The sequence below is a fragment of the Rattus norvegicus genome, chromosome 1 (assembly GCF_021556685.1).
Source record: "Rattus norvegicus strain SHRSP/BbbUtx chromosome 1, alternate assembly SHRSP_T2T, whole genome shotgun sequence".
Taxonomy (NCBI): domain Eukaryota; kingdom Metazoa; phylum Chordata; class Mammalia; order Rodentia; family Muridae; genus Rattus; species Rattus norvegicus.
The window spans coordinates 232150533-232177137 of record NC_141534.1 but is presented as its reverse complement, the minus strand read 5'-3'; the positions used below and the strand labels follow the sequence as shown (position 1 = coordinate 232177137).

Sequence of the window (26605 nt, the reverse complement as noted above, 5' to 3'; positions counted from 1 at the left end):
GTGATGTGGAAATGAAGGTCCTCACACAGGAAAAGCTGACTCAAAGCCCAGCTGCAGTCACATCTAGCCTGGAACTTTCCTGGAGACAGGACCATTGAATACGTACTGGACCAAACTCCAGCTAGGAGTTTGCTTACCACCAGTATCTGACAGGGCTGTGGGAGCCGGAAGCAGGGCTTGGCCAGCTTCTCCACCCACCATGGACAGCACTTCCTCTCATGGAAACTTCCTGTCACATCTCAGAGATTCCTTTTATTTGGGTTTTGTTTTTAATATTTTAGTTGTTTTTATTTTATGTGAATGGGTGTTTTGCCTGCAGGTATGACGGTATGCCGTATGCGTGCAGTGCCCACACAGGCCAGAAGAGAGCATCAGATCCTCGGGAACTGGAATTACAGACAGTTGTACCTTGCCATGCAGGTCCCGGGAACTGAACCAGGGTCTATTGGAAGAGCACCAGTGCTTTAATCACTGAGCCATCGCTCCAGCCCCTCATTGACTTGTTTTAAGGCAGAACATTGTGTTTAATCATAGCCACACAAAAGATTTTATTATAATCCAGGTCGCGTTTGTGGCAGCATTAGCCTGTCTTCAGGGTCTACACACACTGCTGAAAACCTCACACTTGATACATGCGACGTCCCTATCTGGTGTTTTTCTTCTTATCCTCATTCTCCAAATGAGAAGACTGGGGTTTAGTTAGTAAATCCCAAGCCACCCACAGTGGGTAGGACTTCCCACCTCAGTAAACCTTGCAAGACAATCCTCACTCTCCCGAAGGAGAACTCACCAAGCTGACAACCAAGATCGCCCATCATCCTACTTAGACACTGACTCAGCGCTGAGAACACAGTCCAAGTATCATCGTGTGGACTAAAATAGTTCAGTAGCTAGTCTAGATTTCCTGAGTCTACAAAACTTAAGTTTAGTAAGGAAATCAGTTTTAACTCCAACAAGCTAACAAATCCACTGAGACAGACAGACTGATGTTTGGACAGAGTGATACCCTACAGCCATCTGTCACAGCACTTTCCTGTGTCTCGCAGAGTTTAAACGACCTTTGCCTACCTTCAATCCATTCACTGTAAGCTGTCACAGAGAACTTCTGACCATCCAGGGTGTAGAATTCTCCTTGTGCTAGGGCCTTGCCACCAGTGCTGTGGTTTTCATAGTTTCTCACAGATTCATTGCAGGAAGAACTTCCACCATCGATGACACCAACTAAAGCCCAAGCTTGCCTATGAGGGGAAAACAGCAAGCACATCTGGTTATTTGTCATAGAAATGACCCAAACCCCAGACATGGGTATGGTGGGAGGCTGGTATTGGACATCTGTATTTCACCTTTCCCTTTTCCCATGAGGCTGCACTTCTTCTAGGCTTTTGCTAAAGTAGCTGATGGCACAGAAGCAAATGCCCCTGATTTTCAGAACCTTGTTTTTCCAACTCTCACAGGTGAAACAGTGATCACCATGGCTTCCGTTAACCATGGACTTCCTGGACACAGGAGCATGTGCCATTCTCGCTATAAATCCTTGTCCTACAATGACCGTCATGTGCACTCTTGTAGGGTCTGATGGTTATTGTTTTTGAGATGTGGTCTTGGGTAACCCACGCTACCCTTGAACACATTATATAGATGAGAGTATGACCTTACATTCCTGACCCTCTTGCCTCTGCAGCCACACTGATGGGACTGTCATCACACCTAGCTTCTCCTTTTGTTTGGTTGCTTTCTTTTTTCTTAATTAGATATTTTTTATTTACATTTCAACCAACCACCCCTTCCTACCTCCCTGCCCTGACATTCTCCTACACTGGGGGGTCCAGCCTTAGCAGAACCAAGGGCTTCTCCTCCCTTTGGTGCCCAAGAAGGCCATCCTCTGCTATGTATGCAGCTGGAGCCATGGGTCTGTCCGTGTGTACTCTTTGGATGGTGGTTTAGTCCTTGGGAGCTCTGGGTGGTTGGTATTATTTTTCTTATGGGGTTGCAAACCCGTTTAGCTTCTTCAATCCTTTCTCTAATTCCTCCAATGGGGACTCAACTCTCATTATATTACTAGGGCTAGAACTTATGGCCTGAAAACTAGAAAAGCTTACTCTGTACCTGAATGTGCACATGGTTAACTCAACCCTGAGTTGAACAGTGTCTCTCACACCTTAGCATCAGAAGGATGGAGGGAAGAACTGTTAAGCCAGACCTCTTCCCCACTCCCCTGCCACCAAAGCCTGAGAACCAGAGGATCAAAGCATCTGCACGTCTAGCTCATTGCCCAGTGATGCTAAATGATGCTACTAACCATACCACAAGAACCCTCAGGGTTTAGGGAGAAGGCTCAGTCAGTGGAGATTTGGAGGAACATAGAGACCTGAGTACTGATTCCCAGCACCTCACCAGTGGCACACATCTGCAATCCTGGTGCCCAGGGGCAGACAAGAGGCGGATCACTATAGCTTACTGGCTAGCTAGCCTAGGCAAATCTATGAGCTCCAGGTTCAGTAGAATATCCTGTCCCTAAAAAATGAGATAAAAAACAGTTGAGGGAGACATTAAAGATTGTCGAAGAGACTACACACACACACAACACACACACACACACACACACACACACACACACACACACACACACACCCCTCTAATTTAGAGATCACTATTTACAGTAGTAATTATTACTCTTGTGACTGAAGTCCTATCCTTTGAAAACCTGATCAAGACACTGTAGGCATTAGCATTTTTTAATGTCATTATTTGAAAACCACTGAGTTAAAAGTTTCTAATCATCTTAAATCCACGGAATTACAATCCAACAAATTTTCAATTTTACAATGAACCTGCAGAAAGCAATGTGCTTAAAAATGTCCTCTGACTACCACAATAACAAATACCCAACAGACTCGCCCAAGCTTGTGTCCAAAGTTAGTCAAAGAAAAAAACATAGCAACAAAAGCCAGGAAATTTGCCTTAAGCCTCCTGGTTCAAAACATGAAAAGAAAAATGTGGACTTCCTACTCTGGGGGGCGAGGAAAAATACTAAATGTAATCTGTGCCAGACAGATGGCTAGATACTCAGAGATAAAAGTTCACTAAAGCAAGCCGACGTACAGCCTTCCAAGTCTCGCAGCTGCTCCTGTGAGGATTAGAGACTGAGAACCAGTCAGAGCTGTTTATATCCCTTGATGCAGCAGAAAGGATCAAGCAAAGAGCGTCTCTACTATTATCTGCCAGCAGAGAGGAGAGGAAGACTGTTAGAGCCCCCTTTACTGACTAGAGCTGCCTCAGCAACCATGAAACAATGTTCTGTTCTATTAACACTATGTCAAGAAGACTCCTACTTCCGGCCTCCACTTGCAAGAAATTTCAATGCACTCCAACAGTCCTCAAAGGGGGTAACTGTTTATGAGCCCTGGAGATAATGTCAGAGGCCAGTAGACACCCTTCTCCATTGAATGGGTGGTGATATTTTGAAGAGAATTTAGAAAGAAACAAAGTAGGTGCTCACAATGTCCCCATGAAGGCCCCACATATTGAAGGCTTGCTTCCCAGCCTATGGTGCTACTACTGAACAGTACTAGAACCTTTAAGAGGTGGTGGGTAGAGCTGGGTTGGGACAGCCAGTTAAAAAGTTAATAGTACTGGCTGCTCTTCCAGAGGACTAGTTTTCGGTACCCTGCACCTAAGTGAGGTGGCTCAGAACATAGCTCTATGGGATCTGACACCCTCTTCTGTCTTCTGTGGGCACACTCATTCACGGTATCCTGTATCTCCCTTTGCTACCGATGCAGCACAGTCCTCAAGTTCCTGCAGGCCTCTTGTCTCTGGGACACCTGCCTTTTTTATTTCCCCATGTCAGTTCTTAGCTATTGCTCTCCCCTTTTGTACTTTGACATAATAATAAATCACAATCCAAGAGCCTAGCCAACCTTTTTCCTTCACTAACATTATCTTCAAGAATGTCTATAGATAATATGCCCCAAAGGAAAATCTAAGTGTGTCATTTCAGCATGCAGTAAAGCCCTGTTCTGTCACTGCAGGCATTTCCCAATGACCCTAAGAATATTCAGCAGAATTACAATGTTGGGTTTCTATTTTCTTCTTCTTCTTCTTTTGTTTTGTTTTGTTTGTCTGTTTGTTTTAAATGGTGAGCCAGTAACATTTGCTTGTTTGTTTGTTTGTTTTAATTAAATGGTGAGCCAGTAACTTCCCTCAGCCAGCAGACAGCATTAGGAAATCAAGGTTGATTGTAGAGAAACTAGAAGCAGAAGTGACTTCTGTAGGCTTAGCTCTCTAACTTTTGGCTGCCTCTCCTGGGCCAGCATTCAACAGACCTGAGCCAATAAAGCAAGTGGAATCAAGCTAGCATGTAAAGGACTCCAATCGAATTAGCATGCAAGAGATTCCAAAATGAAAAAGAAACCCTTGTAAGCCTGCCCCTTAGGGCTCTTGTGACAGGCTTTCCATGGAACATTGCCCTAACCTTTCAGCTCCTCAGCCGTCTCCATTAGCCCAGCCTTCAGTATGTCCTCCTTCATTACGCTCAGAAGATAATGGGGAGAGGAAGGCTCTGCAGAGGCAATAATCTTTACTCTGCCCATCCTTCTGCAGAACCACATCCCTGTGCTTTCCACTGGTCTTACAGACAACTCAGAGGGCTTCATCAACCGAAGCCGAGACCTTCTGTGTACATCTAGCAGCTAAATCCCAGGTTCGGACAAGAAGCAATCTGATGCACCAATGGAAAAGACCTTTAGTGGGGCGGCCATGCAGCCAGCTAAATTAGCATCAGCTGCCTGGGGTTCTTTGCTCACCTTTCTCTGCTTGCACAGGATGTCGGCTCTAACACAGAGATGGAAAGAGATGAACGAGGTCTACCTACCTGTAGCCCAGGCCTTGGATCAGCTTACTTCCCAACCGGTCCTGGATCATCTGGATGGTTCCCTGTAACAGGCTCTTGACGGCTGAATCTCCAACAGCAATAGCAACAATGCGGCCGGGATCCTGAGCTCTCAAAAATTCCTGAAGTCTCCTGCTCTCGTTGTGGTACTCATGGGTGTCAAACTTCTCGTGTTCTAAAACTCTAGCTGTGTCTTGGTCAATGACCCTCACATTAAGGCCCCGGGAGAAGTCCTTTTCGAAGGCGTAGGAGCCAAAGGGCAAGCCCGAGGAATGCAGAGTCCTCGCCAGCATCGTCCATGATGTCCTCCGAGCCCCATGTAACTCCAGTGTCCCGCCAGCCTCCACGCCAATAAACTTCTTGCCAAATGTTGGCATACTTTCATGTTCGTCTGACTTGCCGTACAAGGTAATTGTCGCTTTGGATCGATAGCGGCATTTTTCTGCTCCAATATGAAGCGCCCCACCATCCTGTATCAGGATGTATCGAGTCCTCAAAGTTATATTCCTGGATCCGTCTTTGTCATCCCCAAACACAAGCAGTCCTGCAAGAAACAACACCACCTAAGCCTTTGGAACTGGGTTCTAGCTACCAAACGTGGGTCCCTGGGGATGGACCGTAAGGGTGATAGGCCCCCTGGTTCCAATCCCAGCTGCTTCCTGGCTACCACCATGACGTGCCCAGCTGAGAAAGACACATCAGTGACCATGCTTCCCCTGCCACCTCGGACTGTTCCCTCCCGAACTCCGGTCAAAAGAAACTGCTCCCTTAAGCTATTCTGTAATCCCAGCAACGTGAAAATAATTAGGCATTCCTTTCTTTGTCTTATATCTTTCTTAAGCATACTACAGATATTCCATATGGGGAATAGCAATGTCCCCCACATTACAGAACATCCATGTGGCTCCCACAGACAGAGACTATTACCTACCTCCATCCTGAATGACTATAGAATTCACTGTAGCATCTGAGGTCAGGCGAAGCATATCCCCCTCCTTGATAACAATGTGTTTCGCAGAATCTTGTCCTGGATCCCAGTTCCTGAGACGAGGGTTTTGATCTGGACAATTCTCTACAAAACAGCACAACCTTGATATAGAATACAAACTAACAGCTTGAAAGAAAACCAGAAGGCCAGCCAAGCCTAAGAATCACTGTCACTGAACACAGATGCATGCAAGGTGTAGAGACAGGGACTTCTTGCCCAGAGTGGTACCCCTTCTTAAACACCAGCGGTATCAACTTTTTACTTCAATAAATTTTTAAAATAAATACATTTAATATATCTAATATTTATATTGTTATATTAAATAAAGATATTTTTAAACTTTTTAAATAAAAATAAATATTAGTAAAAAATTGTCATCAGCACCTGGTTCAGGTCAAACTTCACAAGACAAAAATGAAGTTCCCTTGACTACCCACTTTGGAAATTGTAGGATGATGTCATTATGCAGCAAGGCGGGTCCAGGATAAGACATAGCCTATCATTGGACAAGAAGGAATGGTAGGCGGGAAAAGTCTAGGAAGGAGGGAGGAGGAGGGGGAGCGGGAGGAGTCAAGATAGAGACAGCGGAAGATGATTCCAATCCAGGTGGTCTACGTCAATTTTATCTTGTCTAGGTGGGTGTTTCCTATCTTTGTTAACTGGAAGTGAATTTATTCTGTGGATGTATTATGGGTTTGGAATTTAACATATAAATCTAATTGTTAAACTACAAGTTTCTAGAGTTTTACTCCTACCAGGCTATAGGGGATGTGAGCAAAGTTCCTGGCTATGGAGCAAACCGCTCCCACGGTTCTGCATGGAGTGGGAATGCTTTATTTAATTTTTACCACAACAGGAAATAAACAACAGTAATTATCAGTTGGAACCACACTATAGAGATGGCTTTAAAAGGGAAATAATAAGCTGGCAATGTAACTCACAGGTATAGTACTAGCTTCTCGTGCCTGAGGTCCTGGATTTGACTCCCAACCCCCCACCCCTCAAGACTTTGACTAATGGAAACAGAAATTGTAGAAATCTCTAACCTGTACATTACATATTCACAAGCGCCCTCCTAAACACAAGGAATCAGGAAGTAGGCAGTGATGGCAGCTCTTTTGCCACAAGCACACTTTCCCAACACAGCTGCGGAATGCGAGTGGCCAAAGCCATGACTTCTCATTTTCAGAGGTGAGGAAATTAAGAGTAGAGAAGCCACCGCAAACACTGCTTAGTGAGTTGAGAGGCACGGAAGTGCCACATGAAGAAACGAGGTCCGTTGCTTGCAATCTTCCTTTAACAGAATTGAAACTCGCCTCTTAAATCGTAGATAACCAAATGACGGATGTCCGTGTGGGAAATATTAATAGGGGAAAGAAAAATCACTGCTTCCCTTTTGATCTGATAACTCAAATTTGTCAAAGGTCATCTGTACACTCTGTAAAAGATACTACGAATTATTTTATAGACGGGATGAGGGATGGGAGGAGGGTGGGGAAAACAGACAGGACGTATTCCTTCAGGTCTATAAATTAGCCTGGGGGGGGGGGAGCCATCATGTATGAAATAATTAAATGATAAATTATCTGGTCCTTAATTTAGGTCAAGTATCCTCAGACAGAGGAAGAGAAAGCTGGAGTTACTGAGACAGCTTCACAGACTCAGAACCCAAAGGACAGACAGTATTTAAATCAGAGGAGCTTGAAGAGGAGGTAAGAATACAAGAAATGTTGGGGCTGGAGACAGAACAATGGTTAAGGGCATTAAGAGCTCTTACAAAGGACCTAAATGTGGTTCCCACCTCACATCCAGCTCCCAAGTGCCTGTAAGCACAGCTCCAAGGAATCCATTAATCTCTTCCAGCTTCTGTGATCAACCCCTTCAGGGGGCATGCACTCACACATATACAAACACACACATAAACATTAAAAAAAAAAAATAAAAGTACCTATTTTAAAAAGAATAGAAGAAATATATCCCCCACCCCCATACCATCCTGGTCCAATTGTTACTCAAGTCACCTGTATTTAAGTTAAGGAAAGAGTGGCATATGCTTAGGACAAGAAGAAGATACTGTGTTTAGGGCGAAGGCTCCTGTGTGAAAGTAGAGAGCTGGTAAGGAAGAAGAGCATGTAAGTTTGAACCTGCACACCCTTCCTGTTTCTAAGCACCTAAGTGGCTTATGTTGTCACTCTGAAGTGGGAGCAACTGGAGTTAAATTGACCTCACTAAGGCCTTGGTAACTGTTTGATGGCATTGTTCTTCACATACTAGATCCATCCTTAATATTTATCTCTTCAGATTCTCCAGTGACCACCACCATTATATTAAAGGCAGTATCCTTGGGGCTGACCGTTTATCTCACTGGCAGAATCCTGCTTAGCGTAAAGCCCAGGGTTCAGTCCCTAGTACTACCAGAAATAAAATGACTTTTCTTCAAGCTTCCAATTCTTTCATAAAACATACGGCTGGAATTCTCCATAGTGTCCGATAAGAAGCAAATGTGTGTCCCATGTCACAAGCTACTGAGAAGGAACTCCTGTCTGTGGAGACCGGAAGTCCATTGTAATTGTGATGTGTATTCTCTTAACTGTGAAATCAGTTCCTACAGAGCACCCTTCGTTAGAGCCATCACCCCCGTATCACGGTTCCTGCCAGTGAAATATACTTAAATGAGAAAATGTATGATGTGCAAAAACCATTAAAAGTCAACTCAGTCAGCCCCACCTTCCAGGGTAGCCCAATTGTTGAGTGAGCACATTGATAACAGGGAAAGCCACAGTGAGGCTGACCATAAAACATTTCAGCACACGAGATGTTTCCAGCCATCATTTGCACTTGCATGGCCAACATGGGAAATTGAAGAACACCAACTCAAGGAACTGTATCTGCAGCCCAGTGTCTCAGATGGACTAAGAAAATACCAAAGAAAGCCACAGGCTTCGGTTCTGATTTCCCAGTAGTCTGGCTTCCCTCTCCTGAAGATTATTTGGAAAATGTGAATCAGAACTTGGTTATTATGTTTGGAACTGGGAATCGAAATTCAGCTCTCCATGTAAGGGAAATCAAATAAATTCACGGTGTGGCCAACTGGCTCGGTCAACAAAGATGACTGTGGAGAGGTTCATCTCTCTTACTCCCTGTGCATTCTCCTAGAAATGTTGGTAACTACTTCCTGCAGGACCTTAAAATTTACAAAATCCTTAAAGCACCCTGAAAACCAAAATAAAATAATAACTTGTAAGCTTTATAAAAGGCCAAAGGGGCTTCAACTGCTAACTTTATTATATCCAGTTAAGGAGATCTGTCATAGACTTTGTTCAAAAAAGATACAAGACAATGGACCAGACAGTCCTCTATGTCACAGCCCCAGGCACTCTGAGTTTTAGAATGTTCCACAGGCACTTCTATGAAGCTACTGTTGGCTGAAACATATTGAAGCTGCAGGCAACAAGATTCTCCAACACACACACACACACACACACACACACACACACACACAGAGAGAGAGAGAGAGAGAGAGAGAGAGAGAAACATACACACTCATTCTCTCCCTCCCTTAGTGTGTCTGTGTGTGTATTTGAGTGAGGAACCCATGCATGTGGAGATAAGAGAGCAACCCAGAGAGTGAGTCAGTCCTCTGTCAGGCTAGGCTGGCTCCATTATGACTCAGGAATCTCCTGGTCCCACCTTCCCAGCACTGAGATTACAAGCACATGCCACACACCCAGTTTTGGTTTTGTTTTTTTTTTTTTTTTTTAAGATCTTTTTTTTAAAATTTTCACCCAGATCTGTTTGTGAATGAATGCATGGCGGGTGTGCAAATGTCCAAGGGAAGCAGAAGAGGGTGTTGGAGCCCCTAGAATTCCAGGTGGCTGTGACGAACCCCACATAGGTTGTGGGCACTAAACTGGGATCCTCACCAACTGAATTATCTCCTCAGCACTGATCATTAAGTGTCTGGCCTGGCTCCTTGAAAAGCAAATATCACTTGAGGAATTAAAGATCCCTACCTGAACTTCAGCTATGAACAGAATGGGTGGACTGGAAAAACCGTATCAACTTAGACACCTGGAGGCCAGTTTCTTTTAAGGATACAGTCCGTAACTCAGCTTTTTTGCACTGCTTATCACACCATTTCAAAGCACTAAAAAAAAAGATCTTTAGTCATGTCCGTTTTATCACTATGTGGATAACCGAGTACACTTTTTGTGGTCCAAAACTCACAGTTCCCACAAAGTAACGATCCTGCACTCCCACGGGGATTTGTAAAGAACACTTAAAGAGATGCGCCAAGAACAGCTTGAGCCCTGAGACAAACCTTCCCACTTACGATTTCCCACAGATGCTCTCATTCGTAAGAACTCACACCTCATCCTACCTGTGCATTAGGCAGTCAAGGCCAGCCTCAGCAACAAAAGGCCCTTTTCTTTAAAGTGTGCTATGTCCTCCCCTTATCGCTTCTTTTGGACTATGCGCGATGTGCGCATGCGCACTCACGCCATTCACACACAGATGCGCCACATACCATCTGGAGCATATTTGGAGGATATTCCCAAAATGACTGCGAGCGTCACAAAAAACGAGAAGCTGGTTATGGCAAAGCAGATGAAGGTGTTCTTGTGTCTCTTCTGCTTTCGGTCCTCCCTCGGAGTTCGCTGCTCCTCGGGGGAGAAAGCAAAGGTTGCTGGGGCTTCTTGGCTCCTGGAGGTCAGTTTGGCTGAGGCGTGGTTCTTTGGAGGAGGAGCAGGCCGAAAGGGAACCACTTTCCCGGGAACATAACCAGGTGAGCGGTGGCCGTTTCCGTTTTGAGGTTGCAGGAAAGCAGGGGAGTGTCCCCTGGAACCAGCCGCATACATGATACCCTGTCACTGTGAAAGGAAAAGAAGGGTTTGAACCTGTACATTGTAATAGCATTAAAACTTTGTTTTGAGACAGGGTCCTGTAGACCAAACTGGGCTAGAACTTACTACATAACCCAGGCTAGCTTCAAATGCGGGACAACGTTCCTGCCTCAGCCTCCCAAATACTAGGAACAGAGGTATGATCCCAGCTTATTAAAAAAGTTTCAGTGCTGGAGATCAAACCCAGTACCTTGTGTATTGGAGACAATCACTCTACCACTAAGCTACATCCCCAGTCGTCAAACATGTCATATGCTAGGACGAGCATAAGTCGCCATCTTATTATTGTATCCAGTGACATTAAGTATACTGATAAAGTTGTGTGACCATCAGCATCATCCTTTTTCGGGAATTCTTCAATGCCCTGGCAGCAGCTGCACACCATTAGCACACTTCTCCATTTGCCCTTCAGCCTGATACTGACTGAAAATACCAAGCCAGGTAACTGGGGACCGCCACCTCCAGTTTAGGTTGTCTCCACTCCACCTCAGAGCACATAATCGCATCCTACAGCTGCCCAGGCCACGCTCCAGAACAATTCAGTTAGGGTGGTGAGGTGGTCAAAGCTGCTGGAAAATTAACATTCCCAAGGGACTCTAAGAGCAAGCGCCTGAAGCCGCCTGCTCCACCAATGGTCCTGAGTGTTCAGAGTGGATAAGGCGTCGAAAGCCTGTTAGAAATGGAGATTGCCAGACTCTCTCTTAGTCCCTGTGATTCTGGCCCAACTACTACAAAGAGAACTCCAGATTTACTTGTTTTGAAAACATACGTTGAAAGGAAGGGGCAAATGATGTAATAAAACACACTCTGGTGATACTGAATCAAGTGATCAATCACACTTTTAGCGTCACAATCCAGGTATCGCGTGAGAAGCCAACAGATGCCCTAGGAAGTTCCAACAGGCAGACATTCATGTGTGGATGCTCAGTTCCCCGACTGGGGCTATCTCGTGGTTAAGCAGTTTAGCCCATTACCTCACTTAGGTCCAGACTCTGAATGCACTCGGTATGAACCTTTAGCCTGGTGTGGTAATGCCCATAATACAGCACTGGAAAGTGGAGGCAGGAGGATCAGGACTCCAGTGCTAACCACAGCCACATCACAAGTTCAAAACCAACATGAACCACAGTGGGCCGTGACCTCCTGTCCATCTCCAACACCCACCAAACATGAAGGTAAAAAAGAATCTAAAGGGCTTTTTTTCTTTTCTAAAATATTCAAAGTTCCGATGATTCTTCTAGACTGAAATGCATTTAAACCAACAAATCTACAAGTAGGTACCGCTATCCCCATTTTGTTCATGAAGAAACTGAACCCTAGAAAGAGATCTACACTTAACAGCTCGGGAGCACGACTCTACAGACCGGGCTCTTAACAGTTTGCAAGGTCATAATCTGAACCCGGCTGGCCTCAGACAGTATGTTAATTTCTGGAACTTTCCATGAATAAGTTCACTGGACTCATGATATACGTGATTCGTTTCGATATTCACAGAGGTGGTCCTCCTCTCTATGTTCATCACAACATGAGGAAGAACAAGTTCTGAATGAAACTGTCAATTTAGTAGAAAGCAGAGAGGGAAAGAATAAAGAAGAGAAGGAGGGGAGGGAGGGAGGGAGGGAGGGAGGGAGGGAGGGAGGGAGGGAGGGAGGGAGGGAGGGAGGAGCCAGCTGCTAGCTAGCACTAAGGTAATGCCTTACTACTCTGACTGCTGATAACTAGGATGTACTCAACAGCTTCAAACAACATGGCATTCATTACATCACTTCCTTAACAACCAGAGCAGCCCGAGTGGCCTGACTTTATCTAACACCCTCAGAGTAAAATTCCTAGTCTACTACCAAATAAAGAACAAGAATCCAGTTGTACGACGAACCTCCAAACCATTCTGAACAATCGGCAAACCCATTAAACTTAAACTCTGGTTGGCAAATAAGTACTTCCAGGAACCAAACGACATGGAATCATGGAAATGAGTAGGGATGGAAGGGGAAGTCTAAGCAGGAATTGATCAAGAGTTTACAGGAGGCAAAGGCCGCGGTCTGAGTGATGTGTCTGTCAAAATGACTAGATCCAAGAGGCTTGATGTGTGAATAAAAGCCGTTGTTTAGAAGAAGCTTAAGGTCATTATTTAAATGAAGCTTACACTTCAGACAAAAACACCAGCCTCCAAGGTGCTATTGAGGAAACTCCAGCTCTGTGTCCCTAGCAGCAGATCCAAACAAGTGTGACAAAGAAAAACTGCCCTTTAACAAAGAAAGGGGTAGAGGGGATGTTCCTGGGGCCAGGCTCTCTGGGGGGGACACAACTGTCAAGATCGAATGAGAAAGGGGGTGCCAGTGATGCCTCTGGAGCTGCAATCTGTCTGTTCCCTTGTCTCAGGGTGAGAAGGGCTGGTGTTATTCATCAGGCTGAAAGGCCTTTCTTCAGGAGATAATATGTCACACCAGATGTAGCCACACACAGAGAAGAAAATAAAAAAATAAAAAGCAGAGAGGCTCCAGGGAATCACCAACCCACTGGAAATAACAATAGCATGTCCTCGGTGTCACAAAATGGTAACTTGACACGAAAATTTAGAAGGAATCCACCATAAATGAGTCCTTCTGAGTCCACTAGACTGCTGACAAAAAAACACAGATGAGCCACCATTCTTGTCCTTGAAAGTAAAATGCACTTCTACCATATTTTAGAATAAACAATAAAAAAAATAACTTATTTTCAATGCATGAAAATTGTTAAAATTATAAAACAGACACCTACCTCCTTCGTGTTTCATTTAACATGGATGGATTCCCTTCAGAGATGGTACTATGAATACATTACTTCAAAAAATATCGATTGCCACTTAGAGATCCAAATTATTCATGAAAAGAGATGTGTCACAAATTCAGAAAGCAGCAGCGCTCAAACCATTAGAGAGAGGGTCATTAGAGAGCGGTGACAGAAACCACGAGGGTCAGACAAAAGAGTGATGGCGGCGGCGGCCTCAAGAAATCTAGCTTCCAAACTCAGTTTAAGTCTTTTGTTTGAAAGAAAGGGTAGAATTCACCCAGGAAATACCCCCAAAATGATGTTCAGCCTCCCAAGCTCCCAACAATAACTGCTTAAGCCTGAAAATCCAGTAACAGAAGGGCACTGGTGTTTCCTCCGGTGTTCTGGCTTCAGTGTGGGCATCAGGCACAATCAGGTTTTACTGGGGGCTCATGTTTCACTTTAATGGTGTGAGCTGGCATCACCAGTCCCTTTTTAAAGGTCACTCTTGTAGTGAAAATCAGATTACAAAGAAGGGGCTCATCCATTTTATATATATTTTAAAGACCAATACGGCATGGCACTACCCCTGAAATAAACAAGCTATCTACAATGGGAATACCCAGGTCATTTGTGTAGAGATCAGAAAAGCATTCCACAGTTTTTAAAGCATAATTTTTGGTGTTTGATTATATTTCAGAAGTCCTTGAAACAATTAAACAATTATCTTTTTTATTTATTTTTATTTTATGTGCACTGGTATTTTGCCAGCATGTATGTCTATGTGAGGTGTCCATTGTGGAATTACAGACAGTTGTAAGCTGCCATGTGGGTGCTGAGGATTGAACCCCAGTCCTCTGGAAGAGTAGTCAGTGCTTTTAAAACACTAAGCCATCTCTCCAGCCCCCTGAAACAATTATGAGTATAAACCTGGTAACGTAAAAATATTAGCTCAAGACTTGGTTATAAACCAAACAAGCGAACAATTAGAAATACTTACATGAGCAATATAAGTAAATATTTAAGGAAGATAACTAAAGCAATTTCTAAGACCATAAAAGCCTGACTTACAAATGCTGATGTTAGGAAAAATAGGCGTTCAAGGAAGTATGCAATATGTTATTTTATTTTTCAGTTATTAGTCCCTCCTCACCCACCCACCCACCCACCCCTGAAAACAATCGTAAAACCTCACCATTATTTAAATAGATTTTCCTTGGGAAACAGGCATGCGCAAGCTCCTAGTAACAGCAAAGCTGGAGGAACACACACAGCTGAGAACGAGCCACAGATTAATTTGTGTGGTGTAAGTACAGACAGTTGTCACAGAAAGCAGTTATTTCTAATGCTGATAATGTTAAAGGGAGCTGTGAGTTTTAACCTTTAAGAAGGGGTGGGACTTGGAGAGGACTGTTTTGGGGTTTTAAACAAGAGTCTCTGAGTTCCCATTGTGTTTGCTCTTCCTATACTGTTTAAAGAAAGCCTTGCTTTGACCCTTATGTTTCGATTAATTTATGCAGTTATCCATCTGTCTCACCTTGGGGTTTTGTTTGCACAGGGTCTTGTGGACAGTAGGTGCTCAACTAAGTGGTTGCTGTAGTTAGACTACAAATTCCTACAAAGGAATTCATCATAAATGTTAGGAGAGGTGTGTGTGTGTGTGCGCGCGCATGCATGCATGTGTGCGTGTGTGTTCCAAGTATAATAGGGCATATATTTACACTCTCTCTCTCTCTCTCTCTCTCTCTATATATATATATATATATATATACACACACACACACATATATATATACATATATATGTATATATATATGCACACACACACATAGTAGAAGGAACACGAAGTGGGTGAAAATCTGTCTAATTTTGTGTTAATTATAGTCCCAAAGAATCTGTTAAACCACAGATTTCTGGTTTTCTCTTCCCATCTCTTCTCTCTGTCGATAAGCTGCTCTCCACACCTTTTCTCCCTACCCAACCCCACAGGAATTTTCCATTTATGCCTTCAATAGTGTTTAAATTTATTTGTATTTTATGTTCATTGGTGCTTTGCCTGTATGTACATCTGTGTGGGGCCATCAGATTCCCTGGAACTGGAGTTGCAGACAGATGTGGGTGCTGGGAATTGAACTCCCATCCTCTGGAAGAGCAGTCAGTGCTCTTAGCCCATGCGCCATCTCTCCAGCCCCACATTTAATATTTTTTGAGGCTCTGAGAAATGTAACTAGAAAGTCAGCTCTTGTTCGACTACTACAAAACACAGTTCTAGCCTGAATTCTGCTGACCGATAGGTTGAGTCGCATCTGCAAGAAGGGCTCCTACAGAGAGGGTAGCAAACTGGCTGGCTAACCTTCCCCTTCCGCAGTGTGCTATCATGGCTTCAACCACACAGTATAATGGAAAAACCTTCCCCTCTACACTGCTGGCAGACATGATGGGGCGGATGAAAGGGAGGGTCTCTGTATGTGGAGACACCAGATGTACACCACAGGTGCTTATTACTCACAGAGTGATGGCGGACGCTCGCTCTCCTTCTGCAGCGTAAGTTTTCCAAATGAGCAGACCCACTACCCACTGCAGAGGCGCCCACTGTGCTCCATCAGACTCACGCAGCTCCCAATCCTGCAGAGCACTCAAGAGTCCAATCCTTTCGCCTTGTTTATACTCTTCCACACGAGGATCTATTTTTAATACAAACTCAGGCTCGTAGAAGCAGCCAAGATAGCAGCATAACCTGGTCAAAGACTCCTTAGCAAGGTTGTAAGTTTTGAAAGAACCAACGGAATAGTTAAGTCAACAATCTTTGCTTCTGAGAATGCCTGTCCAGCTGGTTAAAATTTGGCTAACTTTCTCTTTTGTTGTGATCTTAGAAAATCTTTACAGTGTGATCGTTATGGTATCTAAAATGTAAAACCATGCAATAAAAAGTAAAATATTCCAGAAAAAAGAGGCACGCAAACTATGAAAACACAGACTATAAAATATAATATATCTGAATCTCTGACCCAATCAATCCATTAGCTCCTAGCTGCTTTGAATTTTCGATTAAGGTTCTCCTTAGAGAGAGACCTGACAGAGTTGGTTTGGCTTAAAGAGATAAATGTTAGTTGTCTCATACAGGTGTCTGGTTTACATAGAGATTGTGTGCACTACTAAAGAATAAGCAGGGGCTTGAACTCGAAAACCTGCTCAATGAGAAACAACCTTAGCACCTGGGGATTTTCTAAGCACTTTAAGTTTTCAAAACTTTCAAGTACATATTTAAATTTGATCAGTGTCAAGAAAATTGTGTACTTAAACACATATAGATTTCTGTGGGACAAAGAGATGTTGGGAAGTTTTATGTGAGTGTGAGTGCCCGTGCATGTGTATGTGTGTTTTAGGGAAAAATAAAATACTACACACTGTATTCCCAAAGCACATAGTATAAAGTATGTTTTCCTAAAATAACCACTGTGGGGAATTCAGCATGAATCCTACGTCTGTACACGCACTGGTTGCGGGAGCAGACAGCAGGTTGGGAGAACATGGTGCCCTTTCACTCAGAGCTGAGATATGAATAAGCAATGTCCCCAGAAAACTGAAAGCCCTACAGCCCATATACACTGGGCTATAAGGCACACACTCCATCAGGACACCACGCCTCTTTCCTTTCAGTCTCACCCTCAGGGGATGCCACGTTCCCCGAAACCGTCTGGCTTTGAAATGTTGGCTGATTTCACTGCAACTGCTTTACTTACACAGAGCCCACTTCGCTCTCGTGAAGCACCATGTACCCGAGCCAACGTTCCCGGGTGCGAGAAAAGATAAGCCAAACCTCCCCCAACAAAGGAAAGGATAGGGATAAAGAAATGAATTATTAGCCAGGCAGTGATGTCATACGCCTTTAACTCCCAGCACTGAGAAGGCAGAAGCAGGTGGACCTCTGAGTTCTACAGAGTGAGTTTCAGGACAGCCAAGGCTACACAGAGAAAACTTGTCTCTCAAAAACCAAAATCGGAATATTTACAAATGTCTGAGACCAAAAGCCAGTCAAGTGAATACTTTCTATTATTCTTAGGTAAGTGGCTTTAAGCATTTGAATTTATTCTTATATCCAGTCCTTCACATTGTATGTCTGGCAATAAATATTCTGAAGAGCGCTGCCCTTTCAACTCTGCTAAAGAAGTCCAGGAAAAGCAGTGGTTGGCGACTCCTAAGTCCTCAACTGCTGAACGAAACCAAAGGTATCCATTACACTGGGAAAAGCTCTGCCTATCTATAGCCTGAGGAGCTGAGGCACCAAGGACAATAGCTAACACTGGTCTGGCCCAAGCAGAAATAAAAGCAAAAGGAGGCAGAGTACACAGGCCTGGGGAGGCGAGGGGGTGGGGCTGGGGGGTGGGGCGACACAGGGATTGTGTGGGAACTGTCAATTTTGAATAGCTTTCCTCTAGAATGAGCAATAGGTCCAAGAGATCAGACCAATTCAGTCACTTGTGCCCAATGCCACATAATCAAACTGTAAGTAAAACAAAGAAAAAGATCTCAAAAAAAAAAAATTTCCCCTGAATACCGGAACGTCAGTCTACCTGAGCCCTTGCTGTTTGCAGTGGCACAGAGAAAATAGAGCCTCGGGAGGGTGCTAACCAGTCAGCTTTTAGGGATAGTTCCATTTTGTGTTCCTACCTTATGGAGCCCACTGTCCTGCCACGGCCTTTCTGCAGAGTAAGAGCTGCCCCCAGTCACAAACCCCAAATAAAAGCCAAGCAGGTCCACAACTGTACTCAGTGCGGTTCCTCCTTCAGATCTCAAAGGCTCCTTAATCTGAAGAATCAGACAAAGAGAGGAAAGAGTCATTTGCATCTCGGCCCATGGCTGTTTCTTTTTACCCCAGAACTCTTCCTCAGATCCCTTCCCACTCCCCTCATTCAGTCTCTTAGGAAGCTCCTCCCCAGTCCCTTCCAAGACTTCTTAAGCCACCCCCACCCACCCAACCCTCCTTCCCCATTGGCTAGAAAGACACAAGAGAGGTTTCCAACCTGCTGACAATGACAGATGGCTGTGCAGAGGCCCACAATGGAGGCTCCTGCACCTCATAGCCTTGCAGCTGACCTTCCAAAGCAAGCCCCAAAGCCGGGCTCTGACCTGAAGGAGGCTGATTTCATTAACACAGGAGAGGGCAAGGCTGCCAGCGGCCTGCACTGGTTGGCTGCGTTCTCTACACAATGCCAGGGACAACCCTTTAAAACGTTGCTCAAGAAGAAAGAACCAGGAAGTTATGTTGCTAGAAGTCAAAGGTAGGGGAAAGGCTGAAACAGGAGGAATGTCTGACTAACAAGCCCACATTCACCACAAAGTCATAATCTAGTGATACACTAACAAGGAAATGCTGGGACTCACAGGACAAAGACAAGTTGAAATGATCTAGGGTATCCGATCACAGGACCAGGACCCACGTATACTACTGCCCTTCCCCTAAACAGGAAGCTTCTAATCTGAGAATGCAAGAACAAAGTCCAGTTTGTGTTTGTTCTTTGAGACAGGGTCTTTCTATGTAGTTTGGCCATCTTGGAACTTAACTATGGAGACTAGATGGTCTCAAAATCAGAAATCCACCTGCCTCTTTCCTGCGATTAAAGGTGTGTACCACCATCTCTTAACACAAAGGTCCTGCCTCACCATAGAAACACGGTAGTCAATAGAGACATGATAGTTACGATACATACATGCGCACAGGCACACACATCGCATACATATACAGGGCACACCCGTGTGTGGACGGCCCTCCAGTCAAGAAGCTCTAAGTTCTGTGATAAAGGCAGTGGGAGTAATGCATCAACAAAGACCTGCAGCACATGGTACAACAAAGAAAACTGGCTTGGTGGCTCTGAATGCATGTGATCTTATTCAGTCTCTGCGAATACAACATACTTCTCATTTCCTAAACACTCCCTCAAGCTGGCTCACCCAAATGTAGAGCACTGGACCACTCCCGTGCCAATTCCCCTACCTTGTGAGTGCTTGCCAACACCTGAATGACAGTGCCCTGCCCAGCAACAACCAAGGTGGCTGGGGAAACCCAAGAAGTCTTTGGATCTTGAGGGCATGATGTCACCTGCAGGTGAGCTCTAAGTCAAGCTACAAGTCATTCTCTCCAGAGCATGTAAAACCTCAGCCAAGCAAAATGGCCATATTACACCTTGTCAGCAATTGCCCTGACCGAGGGGTACTGGACTTGAAAGACAGGTCCTCCCACGAGCAAGCATTGCCAGCACTAGGACGGTGACTGCACTTCACACGACCAAACCAGGGAGAACTAAAAACCTGAGACACATGACCAGCAAGTGTCCCAGACTCAGTAACTCTGGCAACAAAACTGAAAGAGACCAGAAGGATTCCAGATCACGATAAGACCACGTGCTCACTGGGCAGCTAGGTGGAGTTAGCAACTGGCTGACCCGGATGGAAATGGCTGTGGGTCAGGCATGCTCTAAACAAACACGGATGCTGTGAAATCAGCGGCTGCTGTTAGTAAGTAAAAGGATGCTAAGAACCTTGCCGAGAAGACTTCACACCCTTCATTTCACCTTGTGAGCTAGACCACCTTCAAATACACCCTACTAACAGCACTTACTTATCTTTGATTACCACTGGGGAGTGGTTATCCATGCATTCCCATGGAGCGATTAAGGCCACATCTTTTACTTCAAGGGTACAAGAGTTTAAGGTTCATATGAAGACTTCATAGTCAACAAAATTGATTCTATAGTATTATTGTATTGGCTTTTTGAAAAAAAAAAACCCACAATGAATTTTTCTCATTTCTTCTGAAATGGGATGCAGGGGGTTTTTTGTTTTGTTTTGTTGTTGTGGTAGTGGTGATGATAGTTTTTTTCTGGGGGTGGGGGGTTGTTTGTTTATTTTGTTTTTTTTGCTACTTATCAAACTTGCCAAACTACTTGTTCCTCAGGAAAGAGTAGCAATAGAGAACCCATAGCTGAAACCATCTGATGCAGAAGTTTGCAGTCTCCAAAACGAAGGCCAAGAATTAGATAAAAGCTTCCAAATTGATAACTGGTTCACTCAAGACACTCAGTCTCCAGACCTGATTTGTGATGAGGCAATAAGGACTCTTTTCTTGGCAGCTCAATCTAGACTGTCTTAAGCTACAAGTCTTTTCAGCAACAATGTCCCAGTAGCATTTCTACACAAAGCTGCATTTAACATGGTAAGGCTAAGACTACAATCTCCCCTCAGCAAGTGCCTATCAAAGAACGCCCAGACCCAGAAGGAAAGTGGCAGACGAGGAGTTCGAGGTCATCCTGGGCTGTTCAAGGCCAGCCTAAGCTCCATGGGACAGCATGTCAACCAAGAGAACAACAACAAACAACAAAAATTATTATTAAATGCGGCATAACTTTTCCTGGTAGGCCTCATATAAAAACCTCACTTTTTTCCACCTTGTAAAAAGAATGTCTTGTTACCAATCTGTCAACAGAGGGAATCTACTAATAACTTCAAAACAGATTTGTCTTATAATACAACGGGCTAACTTGTAAAGAGACAGTCAGTACCTTCTCTAGGTCTGTTTTACGTTTTTTTAGAGGTGTTTTACTAAAGACTCTGGGCCTCGTTTATCTAACTGATGTCATGTGCCTTGCCTAGTCTAGAAGTTCAATAAAATACTTGCTGGATATGGTTCTCCACGACCAGCATTAAAGTTCTCCAAAGGAGCAAAGAGGAAACAAAAGAACACACTAACTATCCCTAACATGTTTTTATCCCTATGATTCACAAAGGAAAAAAAAAAGTCTGCATGTTTCCAGGAACTTCTCAGGGGGGAAAATGCCCTTCCACAATACTGCAACTCTGCATCCTGTTTACAGAAAATGCAAGCAAAGCTAACGCTTTTCCTCAGAGTTCCTTATTTGACAGAAATTTCCCACAAAGATCACCCTACTATGCGCTGCATATCATGGCCAACAAATGTGGGAGGGGAAAAGCCATGGGTCTGCCTTTTAAACTTAAGTACAATGGGTTTCTAAGCTCAAGGGAAAACCAAACACTTAAGTAACTGCCAATGAAAGCAAAGTGGAATAAACGAATAAATAGGGAAGGAGTGGGAAATTACCGTCTGGAAAGAAGGACAAAGGGGTACTTGTCCCTGCTCAGCCGTTAATTTACTACATGACCTTACCTAATTAGTGAACCTCTCAGGGTCTCCACTTCCTTACTTTATCAGTATTTTTAGGATCCCCTATAGGCCAGTACTCGGCAATGTACAGCAGTGTCCACCACCCTGACTCGCATTCTTGTCACCCACAAAAGCCACATTTAACTTGATAACTTTAAATATCTGAGCCTAGTCTATTCCCATCAGCCGTGATTTATAAAACATCAGCTGACCTTACGTGTGTTTCCAGTCGGGGAACTAAAGCAGTTTCAGGTTTCACCCCCAACAGCTGCTGTTCTGAGAGCACTTAAGTCTCCTTGAAAATTATGCCTCTTTACAAATGGAGACAGGAAGAGTGACTTTTCATAGTCTCAGACATGCAGATGCCCCACCCCCACCCCATTCCTATGTTGATCTGGTTGGGACAGCAGAGTTAATAGAGAAGCTGGCTTGAAAGACAAACTCAGACAAGGCCATCCTGAGTGATGCCCTGCCCCAGACAGCTCATCCCTCCCTCCGGCCATGCTCACAAACCAAAACCAGGGAAAAGATTCCCTTTGAGGGGGAGGGGCAGATGCCTGGACAAGGGAGGTATAGCACAGAACAGCAGGCAGCCTGCGGTCCCACACACCTGCTTCCATTCTGACAGGAGCCAAAAAACAGAAGTCTATGGCGGAAGCCAGCTTGATTAAGCTGTAATTTATATCTAGTTACAGCTCGTTTCAAACTACAGTATAAAATACCTTTGGGTTGGCAGTGTTAATTCAATAATTTGCATATCAATTGGAAACTTAGTTGACTCCGGTATATTCATTAAGCATTTTAAACCTTATCTCACGGATGAAAAAAAAATTTAGCAAGTAGCCCAGCAGCAAACTGTTTTCGACGGCCAAAGTTGCCTTCTTTCAAATCCATGCCTGACGTGCCGCCTTCGGCGTTGCTGGGTAGAATGGTCAGCCAGTAACTGGGAGAACCATGGTGGCTTAGCAGTTGGAGCCAGCCCTGGCTATTCAGTGAGACCCTACCTCAAAAAAATAAAGAATAAAGGTGATACCTCTTAGGCCAGTTTTCAGTCTCTACTATTTTGCCTGGTTTAACAAATAATGTCCGAAACTATTCTGCTGCCCATCCTCCAGTAAGAGCTTCCTCTGCCCTCCTAAAGAAACGCAGGCACCATGGATCTCCCATTCACAGGCTGATATGATCTCAGTATTCTTAGTTGCTTGGGTCCCCAGCAACACTCATTTCCTCAGCTGCAGCCTTACTCATCTTTGTCAATGGAAAGCACACAGGGATCTCCTGCCCTCTGGCTTCCCCATCTGCTGCCACTCCTCCACTTCCCTCTCCTGCTAACAGAAAGTGCCACAGAGTATGCTGAGAGTCCTTCCAGAATGCCTGGCCCGTGATGAGTGGATTTATTAAGTACGCAGTTAATGGATCCATGGCAGATGGATGGATGGGTGTGTCACTAATAAATAATCCAGAGTACTTTATAGTGTATAGACATTTACAAATGTAGGACTCAAACGATCCATTCAATAGGGATTATGGTTTTCTCCTCCTGAAATGTGGCTCATTTATCTCCATTTCAGAAGCTTGCTCAGAGGCACACACAGCTACTAAGTGGTACTCTCTGGATTACATAATGGCCCACTAGTCTGCTCTGTCCATTTTCTTGGTATCTTACTGCGTCCCCTACAGCATAACAGAGGTGATGCCACATTCAACTTTCCTGTGATTCTAACACTTCAGGAAATCCACTGGCTATAGGCTAAACGAAGAGAGAGACCTTCCTCAAACAACTGACCACGGACCTGCTATCCCAATTACACAGAATTTCCTAGGAGCTGGGGGTTGGGGGGAGAAGAATTTAGATGCTGATGTCTTGTGCACACAATAACACACAGAGAGGTGCACACTCACCACGCCTCAGTTTACTCTCACCTACAGGCTGACAGAGGACAGGTGACGGCTCGGAGTGCACTTCTAACCTTAACTTTCTAGAAGGACAAAAGTTAGATAAACAGTATGGGAGAGGGTTGGGGATTTAGCTCAGTGGTAAAGTGCTTGCCTAGCAAGTGCAAGGCCCTGGGTTCGGTACCCAGCTCCAAAAAAAGAAAAAGGGAAAAAAAAAAAAAAAACAGTATGGGAGAGAGTGAACTTGAGGTCAGAAGACAAATTTCCAGCTCCAACCCACCACTCTACACATAAATAGGGAGAGTGATTTCAAAACAGAAGACACCGTCACACTAAATGAACAGTCCTGGTGCACATTCTGCATTGCCCAGAAATGCAAACTCAAAAGAACCCTTTGAAAGACAATGAGGGACACACCAGAGTAGGATCCCCAGACCGGTGCTAACTGGTCAAGTTTTCTTAATCTTGAGGGGTATATACAATTTGTACGTTATTTGGGTTTGGTGGCCATTTACAACAGATATGCCTGCTTGCAGTGGGAATTCGGGCCTCCCTCAGCTTTGATGAAACTCTTCTCCCACCTCCTCTCCCTCTAAATTTTCTTTTTTACTGGTAAGAGCCCTCAAGATTTCTGCACGCCTTCGACTCAACTGCAACTGGGCGGCATCACACTAGTCGCCAGCACAGTGGAGTCAGTCCCAGACACTGTGTGGTTCAGGAGCTGAATGGACCTTCCTAAAAGGCTAGGCACTCTACCTTTAACCCCAACTGCTGATGAAAGGAGACATGTCAAAGTCTGTTTTCTTAACCTTCAGCGGAGGATTTAAGGCAAGTGTTTCTGCTCCACAGGAGGGTCTGGTGACAAACATCAACCCCCAGCAGAGATCTTGGTTACATTGCTGGAGGTCGGTAAGTAATATTAACTGCAGCACCTCAGGGCACTCACAGTGCGAACCCCATTCTTTGCCAGGACCTCCCAACTCTGCCGGGAACTGTTAGGAGTGGGATCCTGTGCTAAAACTGGTCCCCAGCTTTAAGGATGCCCAGATTTTGAAGCCGCGCCTTACCCTCAAGGAACAGGGTCACACTAACTCAGGGCAACAGTAGGAGACAAAGATTCCCCACCACCACCAAACTTTACACAAGCGCGCTCTTGTAGACGCCAAGGCTCCACAATGCACATTCCATCAACCTTTCACAGAGGTCCGCGTCCCCCACGCAGCCTTTCCAGAAAGTTTAGGGCTGTTCACACCGACTTTAAAAGATCCATTGTTACCCTCCCCGTGGTGAAAAGGTGGGTGAAAGACGGATCAAACCCATATTCCTAAGGACCCCTTTGCGTGGAAGAAGGTTAAGTCTCGGGGCGCATTGGGAGAACCCCGGCGGGAAGGCGCCGGCGAAGGCGGACGCTGGGATACACAGGATGTTGTGCTTCTCGGAAAAAAAAAAACAAAAACAAAAACAAAAAACAAAAAAAAACAAAAACAAAAACAAAAAACAAAAAAAAAAACAAAAAAAACAAAAAAACGCCAGCACCAGGACCGCCAGGCCTCCAAGACGCCAAGGTGCGCAGGTCGGGTCTGAGCCCTCCCGGCCCCTGGGACCGCCAAGGAGGCGGGGCTGGGCACCCAGGACCAGAGGAGCCTTACCTTCCCCTCCCCCTCCTAGCGTCGGTCTACTCAGGTGTCTAAGCGATGGCCAGAGGAGCGGGAGCGGGAGCGGAGCTCCTGGAGTCCCCGCGTGCAGATCTCCTCTCCATGACCAGGAACCCGCGACCCGCTGCCGGTCTGAATTCAGGGGTAGCCTACGCCGTAGGAGAAGCAGTTCGGGCCGGGGAGTAACACTCCTCCCTCCGCCTTCCCGGCCACCTCCTCCAGCCAGCCCGGCTTGGCGCTCTTGGATCCTTCCCTCCCGGAGGAAGAGGAGGGGAATCGCCGTCCGGGCGGCGCGAGCTTGTGCGGCCCCGAGACAATAGCGGCAGGGCGCGTTCCCGAGCCGCGCAGGTCCCGGTCCGGCGGGCGCCGCGGCTCGATAGGGTCCCCTAAGCAGCCTCCGGCCACACAAGCGCCGGCTCGGCTGGGCCGAGAGTGCTGCGGATTGGGCAGGCGGCCGGGAGCTGGGAGGCGTGTCAATGGCGGGCTGGGCGGAGCTTTCTGTCAGAGGGAAGAGCCCTGTGGAGGCTCCGCCCACCACAAGTTGCAGACGAAGACTCAGCGCCTCCAACTGCCCTCGGCAGGAAGAACGCCCGCCAACACAGTCGGCGGCCAGAGTTCCCCAGCGGCGCCTTGACCTTCGGCTGCAGATGACTACCTGGGAGTTCGCGAAAACCCGTGGGACTGAACCTAAGTCTGTGTTCCTCATCACCCCAGCTGAGTCTGATACTGAGTTTTTTGTCACCTCTTCACACACACACACACACACACACACACACACACACACACACACACACACACACACACAGAGGGTTGAGATCTATTCTCCTCTGTCGACATCCTTCATCGCTCCAGAATGTAGCTGACTCGGCATAGCAGTATTCCCCCAATAATACCCCGCAAGCCCCCCACCTCACTCAAAAACTTTCTGAGCCTCGGGTCCTGGCAGCTCGACTGCCCCCACCTGACCAGCAAGGGAGAGCTGGAGTCGTAGCCCTCTCCGCAGAGGCAGTGTGTTCTTGCAGACCGTCCCTGTTGGAAGCTTGGAGCAGCCCCAGCGTCTCACACTAAGGCCGGAATAATATACCTAGGTCTGGTCACGCCTTCTGCCCACGCTACTCCAGAGTGGCTGAATCTTGCAGGGGGCGGAGATGCAACACTGAAAGCCAATCCTCAGCCCACCCTACTCCATCAGAATATACTGACCGGGTGGCTTGAGTAGCCCTGCCACCACCCGGTCCCCAGGAGGAAGTTGCTCTGGCAGAGGAAAAGCCTTTCCTGCAGCAAAGGGCGCGACCTGACTTGGTCTGTCAGACCCACCAGGTCAGGAGCTAACGGACA

At 45.5% G+C, this 26605-nt stretch overlaps 1 protein-coding gene across 6 annotated transcripts in view; it reads right to left on the bottom strand.

Moving 5' to 3' along the window:
- Positions 1–26320, bottom strand: part of Cemip2 (cell migration inducing hyaluronidase 2) — a 77193-nt gene extending 50873 nt beyond the window's left edge. Inside the window, exons 1-6 of one of the 6 annotated variants that reach the window (XM_087564137.1) lie at positions 26229–26320; positions 18209–18346; positions 10408–10750; positions 5823–5963; positions 4874–5435; positions 1069–1238 (exon numbers count right to left, since the gene is read on the bottom strand). In XM_087564137.1, the coding sequence (XP_087420263.1) occupies positions 1069–1238; positions 4874–5435; positions 5823–5963; positions 10408–10738 (1204 nt within the window). In that variant the 5' untranslated portion in view covers positions 10739–10750; positions 18209–18346; positions 26229–26320. 6 annotated transcript variants of the gene reach the window in all.
- Between the last annotated feature and the right edge of the window lie 285 nt (positions 26321–26605).